The 9,163-nt window shown below is 37.7% G+C and overlaps 1 protein-coding gene across 2 annotated transcripts in view; it reads right to left on the bottom strand.

Annotated features, from left to right (window-relative positions):
• The window catches only part of LOC124635216, a 31,247-nt gene extending 22,631 nt beyond the window's left edge, over window positions 1-8,616 (bottom strand). The window contains exon 1 of one of the 2 annotated variants that reach the window (XM_047171044.1): window positions 8,538-8,616. In XM_047171044.1, coding sequence (XP_047027000.1) covers window positions 8,538-8,539 — 2 coding nt within the window. In that variant the 5' untranslated portion in view covers window positions 8,540-8,616. Of the gene's footprint in view, window positions 1-8,429 lie in introns of both variants that reach the window. The other variant, XM_047171045.1, reaches the window with a different exon arrangement.
• Window positions 8,617-9,163: the final 547 nt, after the last annotated feature.

The raw sequence follows: 9,163 nt of genomic DNA on the forward strand, positions 1-9,163 counted from the left end.
TATGAAACTAATGTCTAAAAACTTTTGGGACTTTTGAGTATAATTTTCTCCTCCGTGATAATTCCATAAACTGTTAAATAATATTGGTACAGCAGTAATGTTTTATTTTCAACATCGTTTCAAACTTTATTTCCAAGCCCTGTTTTTATATAAAAATATATGTGCCAGTAAAGCGGATTATACTGTCCCATACATTGTAAGATTGCTTAATTCATTCGCCAATAAATTTAGTATAAAATGTTATGTGTGCCTGAGACAGCAAACACGTAATTTATTTACCGTCAAATATTTTATATGTCGGCTATAACGACAGAGCACGATAAATCGAGCCTTTTTATTGCACACATTCGAGCATGGCAACTCGTAAGCTTTGTCAAATATGCACAAAAATGCCTTAAAAGACTCTTTAACCAATTTCTGAGCCCTGGCCGCGGGGTCGTTGACTTCGAGTTTCACAAATGTCCATACCATTCGCCGACATGAAATGAAGACATAATAAGCTTGTCATATAATATTATCTACATGACAAAATAATGACTATACGGTAACCGAGAAACGGTACCGAGCTGAAATATTTTACTATTTGTAATATGATATTCTAGAAGCCTCTGATATTAATATTTTCATGACAAAGGACATAACAGTCTACGTTCGTATATACGTTATTCTATTACCGCAATAGATAATTAAAGCCTCCACTGGCGGAGAGCAGCATTAGGGCCTGCAAGTAGAAGTGCTCTATAAATCAACCGGACAGCAACGTTACAGGTACTTGTGTGTTAGCTAGTTTTATTCGGTTTCTCTCCTAGTCTAGCAAATTGTTCTCCAGTAGGATCGTTTCTTTCAGATATATTACTGTAGCACCTAAGTGTTGTAACCTGTACAAAGTAGCAGACCTCGGAATAATTTTAACGTTCTTTTTATGTCGATATGCAAGTTTTAATGAACCGAATTAACGACTTTCCCTCATTTTATTACAAAGTAGCACAGACAACTTATAAACGTGATGCATTTTGCATTCAATGTTGATCGTAAAATATTAATGTCGTTGTTTTGTCAGTCAACGAGATGTTAAAGATAAACCTCCTATATATCCTATGTTGCTTATTTTCATTTATGTAAATGAGCTCTGTATATTATTGGCAAAAATCTAATAAGCTGTAGTACGTACTTATGATAGGTACCTACCTATGCATTATTCCCAATTATACAGATAAAATTTGTCAACAATGCTGCAGATAATAATAATTATGTTTCCTATGTAACTATATGTATGGTTAGCCATTGATCAATGTTTTTATCACCTAAGTACTTATTATGCAAATCATTCTTAATTATTGAATCTTAATATATCATTTGTTATACATTGATTGTGAGTTACAGGTAGAATATGAATGCTTAATTTGCTTTGAAATCTGACAATACCTTTAGAAAAACAGCAAGCCCTTAAATTGAGTGCTGATTTTTATTTATTCTTAAGTGTGCATTAAGTATGTATTTCTTTAAAAAAGGTGCATTGCAGACATTTAAAACGACTTCGTTTGCAGATTTCTCTTCACATGTCCAACGGATAACGTAATGTAAAGAGTTCGTAAGTGCTGGTGAAATCGGTGGCAATGGCCAGCGGGGGCGCCGGGCGACGCCCCGGGTGCATTGTACACCGTGGTGCATCGAATGCAACGTGCACCGCCCCGCGCCGCACCCCTCACCCCACACTTAAGTACATCAATTCACTCTTCTCGAATAATCCGTGCATTGACGTCGCACTCGTAATCTCAAAGTTTGTAAATTGACGTGCAATGTGCACTCAGTCGCAATATGCACGCGGAGCAGCCAACGTTGACCATCCCATTTAAACATTTTACGAGCTCTAAAACGAAATGACGAGACATAACTAGATACATTCCTAAATATACAAATGACAGACAAGTCAGAAGGGTCTGACCAGTTCAAATGATTTGATGAGTAGTTCATTAAAAAATGTTTCAATTGACGTAACTAACCTTACTCACACCTACTTACTTAAGATTGTAAAGATCACCATAACGTAACTGAAACTTCAGGTTCACTCGGGCTCACTAGCACTAGTTGACAGCATAAAGGTGTCAAAGGGTTTTAGATTTTAAGTAAACTACTCAAGTTCATACCTACAGGATCCAAACGCATCCTGAATGAGAAGTTAAGTACTGAACAAAAACAAATAGAAACAAAAAATCCGTCTATATTCTATGCACCTAACTCATAGTCCAAAAGTCCAAAGGCATTGTAAAATAGAGTAAAATAGCCTTTCAATAGGAAAACAATAAAAAGTATTTCCGGCGATCATCTACAAACGTAAAACGTTCCTCCCTACAAGTAATGTAACTTTAGATAGGAAATAAAGTACCTATTCCTGCTTTCAGCCATTATATCATCGGGCTACTAGAGTTCCGACACTGTGGTTATGGGCCATTAAATCTGCGAGTAGCAGTGAGTGCGTATCGTAGACTGCAGTGTATCGTATGTAACACTGCTAAAGACTCTTCGTCATGTATTTATCAAGACTTTCAAGCCGAAAGTGCGGTTACACCTAATTCTAGCCGGCTGAAGCAGGGTATAGCCGGGCACATATGCCTAAAGTTGGTTGTATCCTCATATTTTCGATTAGATAGAGTAAGAGGTAGTCTTCATTATATCGGCTAGAACTAGGTGTAGCCACGCATCCGAAGCCAGGGTATATTTGTATCCTAGTTCTCATCAGCTAGAACTAGGTTTTCAGCCACTTTGTTTTCAGATTATTAGACTAATATTCTCTGATTTGATATTAAATCGATCCCAGTTTTGGCTGATGAGAAATCAGGAGCGGATCCAGCTTCAAAGTACATAATAGTAAGCAACCGTTATTGTTTTTGTTTATTATAATAAAATGTGCCATAAATAGTAGTAGTAGTACTATATTTAAGGCTATTATTTTTGCTTAATCCGAATGGCCGAGTGTATCGCAGTTTTTCAGAGACAGCGATGTCCGTGAAAGCCTGCAGGCTACCGGGATCCTCGCGACGGATGGCGACGCGACGGCGACGTGGGGCGCGCGCTGTTGCAATCATCACGTCACTCCACACCCGCTCACACAACTGACGGACGGGTTCCGACGATTCTGTACAACTATTATTTTCCATAAAGGGTTTCGAGTTCTGTATTCAATAATATATTTTTTTTGTAAGTTAATAAAGGAATTTCTGAAGGATCTGTAATAAAAAAAAATGTAATTGGAGTTGATATATATATATTTAAATCCATGTTTCAGTGTTACTTGAGTAATTTGTTAAGTAATCCGTGCTTTAAACTAAATAATATTAGCAACTATCTGAAAGACCCCTGACAGCAGGCAACCTAATAAAATAAGGTTGAAAATATTGCAATCACAAAAGTGTTTGCAAAAACTACAGCAATACTTAGTTTAAGTATGTGGAACCTTCTGCATTCTGCGCAAGAGTCTCAGGTCTTACTTGGCCGGTTTTAAAATGTCAATGTGATATTTGCAGTTTTTGGTTGCAAATGTATCTAATTACGAGTTGTTTTTATTGATCTATAAATGCAAATCAAATATAATACCTATCTGCATGTCGATTCTATAAAATATCACAACTCACTTCGACATCACTCTCACTTCGACTTCGATCTAAAGGTAGAATTCCGTGGACGCGACAATAGTCAACCTTTGAAAATGTATGGCACCGTTGTCGAGGCCCGTGACAGTCGCGCGCGGCCGACGAATTTCGTAAGCTGCTCGCGGCATTGTCAAAAATTTAATTCTGGTTTTACTAAAATTCTATAGATGTTATTAAGCGCTAGACCATGTTGAGAAGCGTACGGCCGCGAGCGGCTCACGAAATTCGTCGTCCGCGCGCGACTGTCGCAGCCCTCGGCAGCGGTGCCATACATTTTCATAGGTTGACTTTTGTCGCGCGCGGCTGCGACAATCGCGACCCACGGAATTCTACCTTAAAGTTTCGTGATTGACATTGTCAAACTACACTAGCGCTTCACTATCGAGCGTGTTGACAAGTTGAACTAAATCAAAGTCGAGATTTTGACAGATTTGTCAAAATCTGTCTATCTATAGGGGAGGTAGGGGAGAGATGGGCAGTTGGGAGACATGATCAAATCAGAATAAAAGGGGGGTCCTTTTATTCTGATTTCTGATCATAGTTTTGTTTTTTTTTAATTGGGTAGTTTACGTTACCGACTGGTAACGGTGTTCATCCATAGACTATCTGTCATTTCTGTGAGTTGTCAAGAACAAACACTCGTAAAAGTACTTAAATATTTTGTCGCGGTTTCGGATCGTTATAAAGAGAAAACTAATGAAAGGTATGTGTATTTTCTATTATTAATTATTGATTGTCAAAATCTCCAGTTACAATTATAGTAAGTCGATGCAATCCACACCTATTATACCTTTAGAAGAGAGTACTACAGCAATAGTTAATGGGCCCCACGTTTTTATTTTAGTCTAATATGACCGGGACCACCTACGTAGGTTGACAGGTAAGTAACTATTTTTTATTTTCTAGTTTTCAGTGCACATAAGATAAAACCGTTTAACTTAAAAGTTTTTTTACCGATTTTTTTTTCATAAACTAAGTCAAAAGTGTCCAATGCTCTCTATGGTAGGGAGGCTTTTCTTCGTCAGTGAAAATTTGTGAGGTTATAAATCTGCGCGAAAAATCCTTTATAGAATCTTGTTTCAGGTACCGTTGCCAACTTGATCTAGAGACTATTATATTTAAAATAGTGTTTAAATAAAGTTCTAAGTGTTTTAAAGTGATTAAGTGCCTACATTTAACGATGGCTAGAATGTTTTTGCTTAAATCTTTATTAGAAGAAGCTCATGCTTTAGATAATTTAGAAAAGCGTCAACAATCTGCTAGAATTCGTAGTTTACCTTTATTAACTCGCGATGATGACTATGTGAGCATATATAGATTGTCAAAGGAGCTAATTGACCAACTGGAGTCTGATTTACTGCCCCTGATAAAGCCCACAAAACGTCGAGGCAAAAAAAAATACTGCTAACCTTGGTCCACTGTTTGTGGGTTTTGATGGTGCCACCTATACTGTTTAAGCGCACGGCTAATTCCTCCCACTGGCTTCGACTTCGCTCTCTGGCATTTTGCGTTCTCACGAAACCCTTCGCCAGGCCAGGGTTTTGCTCCATAAACTCAACCAGAGTTTCAACCTGAGCCGACGAAGGGTGAGACGACCTGTCATTTGGACTGAAATTATTGTTGGATTAATAAAATAAACACTTCTTTAATTAATATTATTTTTAATTTTATAACAAGAAATATAAAATTACTTCATGATTTTATCACAATTACGGCGAAAACCGGCGAAAACAAACAAGCTTAAACACAATATGAAGACAGAAGATACCCGATATATTACTTTCCTCTATGACAGAAGAGAAGAAAATATTGTCCACAGATTAATAATGGTATTGGCGCTGTCAGTATTTTTTTTCGTAGGGTAAGCATAGATTATATTCACAGCACGAATTTAGAGATTTCTGTTTATTTTATACTTAAAAGCTGCCTCAAATTCCTTACAATAACAAATTATAACTAAAACATCATATTTAGCTAAAATTCTATGTCAAAACTGATAAAATTAAAAACTGATTAATCTCGGTTGACATTTTGTCGAGTGGGGAAGTCACTAGCACAGCATTGGTCGATGTCGAGCTCACTTCACTTCGCAAGTGATTAGGTGATGTTTACAGAATGCAAAATCAAGGTCGTTCTGAATCGAATGCGAAGTGAGAGTGAATAGCGAAGTGAAATGCGAGTTGTTGTTCGAATTTTATAGAATCGACGTGCAGGCAGGCCTTGGCCCTGTTGCGCCCCGCTGGGGTTGCTGACAGTATTCTACTTGTGTAGCCCTTTCATTTGATACCCATATTGAGGGGGCTGTGCCATTTTGTGCCGGCGGCCATATTGGATTTAATTAAAGGTGTATACAAAATTTCAGACCAATCGGTTGACAGGAAGAGGGTGAAATTTGAATTACTAAATTTGATCCAAGAATAAATAATAAAACAAACGGGGTGAGCTAAATAAAACCGTTTAAATATCTCGTAATGTTGAAACTGATTGTAATTTTTAGGAAAGCTCTTTCATTATATCTAGCCGAATATAAGAAATGGCAATAAAAGTTGATAATGATCTGTAAAATCTGATTTTTTATGCAATAAATTGTGAAAAAGTGCCCATCCCTCCCCTACCTCCCCTAAAGTATGAAATGACATTACGAATCGAAGTGAAATGCGAGTTGTTGATCGAGTTTTATAGAATCCCAGTACTGATTATTGGAATGAATAGCGTGCGAATTTTTTGTTTTATTTCAGCAACACAATCTCGCGTCGACTGTTCGGTGTACCAGCGTCGTCTCACAAGTATTTTGGGTCAAAACAATTTTTACAACATAATCATCATCCATCATTATATAAATTATCTTAAAATTGCGTTGTCTATTGTCAGCGAGGTAAACGTCTAGTCTGTAACAAGATACCTAGTGCAATTTAAATAATCTAAAATATTTAGGAATCCTGTGTGGAACAAATTGGTGGTCCGCTAGTTGGATTGGTTCCGCTGAACAAACCTGCACGTAACCCGGCACGTAAGTGGAGGCGAGCCGTCAAGCGGCATGCGTCGTGTCTCGTAGTGACGCATCAATAAATCCGTGTCGAGGCAAGGTCGGCGCGAGGGCGCGCGCCTAGTTCGCGCCGCGGCCGCCGCCGGCAGCGCCAAACAACGGGCAGACAGCGGGCGCGTGAGTCAGCCTCGTCGTGCCCGCGCCGCCACCGTCTGCCGCAGCCTCAGCTGACCACCGCCAAGTTTACGTGGCCTATGACACCTCGTAATCACCTGACTGCAACTACACACCACAGCGCCACCCAACATACATAATTAAAACGCAGTGTGCATGAAGCGAGGAATTAATGTCGGTCACACTTTAAATACATCGGCTGCGAACACACGTTTTAATGATAGAGCCATTGTGTAGGTATACGCCGTAGCTTGCAATTTTCAGGATAATTGTACTACTGTTCATCGTTAACAAAACTTTGTCTTCTGGCGTTACAGATTAGATCTTAAGAGGCTAAAGTGTCTTATTTACATGTGGGTAATTTCAGTTTGCAGTCGATAACATCTCAAAACGGGTGATTTTTTATCTCGTTGCCTTGTGAAGCAAGCCTTGCATCACGCGAACCTGTCTCAATGACTTTTGCAGGCAACTTATATTTATTCAAAACTAACAGAGCTGGGATGATTAAATGAATAAGCCTTGATCAAAATTATCTTATAAACCGTGACTAGATAAAGTATTGATTGTCTCTTAAATGAAGTGCCTTACTTAATTCACAAATGTAGATAATACAACTTTCATAAAGACCGTTGATAAAATAACGTCTGAAATATGTAGTCTAAATTGCTAATACACACATAAGTAGTCAACAGGCAGTAAGCACATGCCTCCCTTTCCAAGGTTTAGAATCTTAATATAAAAATGATGGACTCGGACCGACCCATTTCACAAGTTTCATACTTGTTTGATGAATTAAGTATTCCTACAATTCGTGATATCTTATTTTTATGGTTCATCGAGTTATTTGCTCCAGATTGCTCATATTTATTATCACTGGTGATTTTGTCTGGTCGCCTCGTTACTTAGTTTGCACAATCGCAACTGAGTCTGTTAGGCTGTTAGAAGTCAATCACCTAATGTAGGTACTTAATTAATTGTTGCTTTGGTAAAGTAACAATCATCAGTAATATTGCTACAAACCCCTTAGAATCTCCTCGAAGCTGCTTTAGAACAGTTTGAGGTATTTAGGACATAATCCAAAATTTTCATATCATCACGTCTCCCTAAAACGTCAACTACTAAAGCAAACTATCTTAGAGAGGCGTCTAGTATCTCCGTCGACTGTTTATTGTTATCAATTGATCTCCTCTAATGCTTCACTAGTCTTCATGAATTGTAAATGATATCCGAAAATTCGTTAAGACTATCAAGTAGTTCGTCTGGATGTTTATCAGCGAGGCTCGTGACAGTAATAGGTCTGTCACTGTTCTGACTCCGCCGAGATTGGATAGGAAAGGAGGCAGAACTATGGCGCGATTTCCAGATAGCACTGTAAGGTTGTCTGGGGCGTGACGACATATACATAATGTGCTGCATATTTACTGTTGCAATTTTGCTGCAAGGTTTTATTCTGAAATATTTTTTTATGTAGGTATTCATTTGGTAATGTCACCTTCTTCAGCGTTCTTTAATATCGTATTATGGTGTATATGAAGCATGTAATGGACACGGTCGCTTACAAGTGCACTTGGTTGAAGCAAGCCTGAATGAATAGACTCGATATAAAAGAAGTTACTTACGTATATCATCATCTGGCTAGACGTTTTAAAACTTTCAATAAATACTTCACATAATATTAATACTAATTATTTGCCTAAGCTGACATTTACTGTTCCGCAAAAACTTACATTTAACATTTGAAGAGCGTAAAAATTCGTTTCGCGTTATATTCCGAGCTATCCGCGTCGCGTCAACCTGTCGTGTTTGCCTAATAAAACGTTTCAAGCGCAGATTATTGCTGCAAATATAATTACCTACGTCTGGTTATTATCAGTCTAAAAATAACATTCTGAGTAAATTTTATCTTCTTTAAATAAATGTGTGAGACATCGGAATATCATAAAACACGAAACGAGTAGTATCTTTAAATGAACTTTAGCCAACGATTGGCAAACTTATTTACCTATTGTTTTTTCATTAAGAAAATGATAAAAAAAACTGCAGGACATCCATCGAATAAGGGAAAAGTAGAGCGCATCTAATGGGACATGAATCAAATGTTATTCAAATTAGTTTAATAATCTTATCCAAAATAATTTTTAATTTTGTTGTCTACAAGTTGACCTGTCTTCACGAATGCTGGTTTGTAGACATAGTGAGTTCATGAGTTTTATTCTGCCCTGCTACCGAAAAAGGGCACAACTAACATTTTTTGTCAAAATGAGTTATATACATATTCGGAATCAGGAAAAAAAGGCCTATCTGCCTGATTTTTTGTGGATTTTTAGCTGCAAAATAAACAGAGATAGCATAA

This window comes from Helicoverpa zea, chromosome 12 (assembly GCF_022581195.2).
Source record: "Helicoverpa zea isolate HzStark_Cry1AcR chromosome 12, ilHelZeax1.1, whole genome shotgun sequence".
In the NCBI taxonomy this organism is placed as follows: Eukaryota; Metazoa; Arthropoda; class Insecta; order Lepidoptera; family Noctuidae; genus Helicoverpa; species Helicoverpa zea.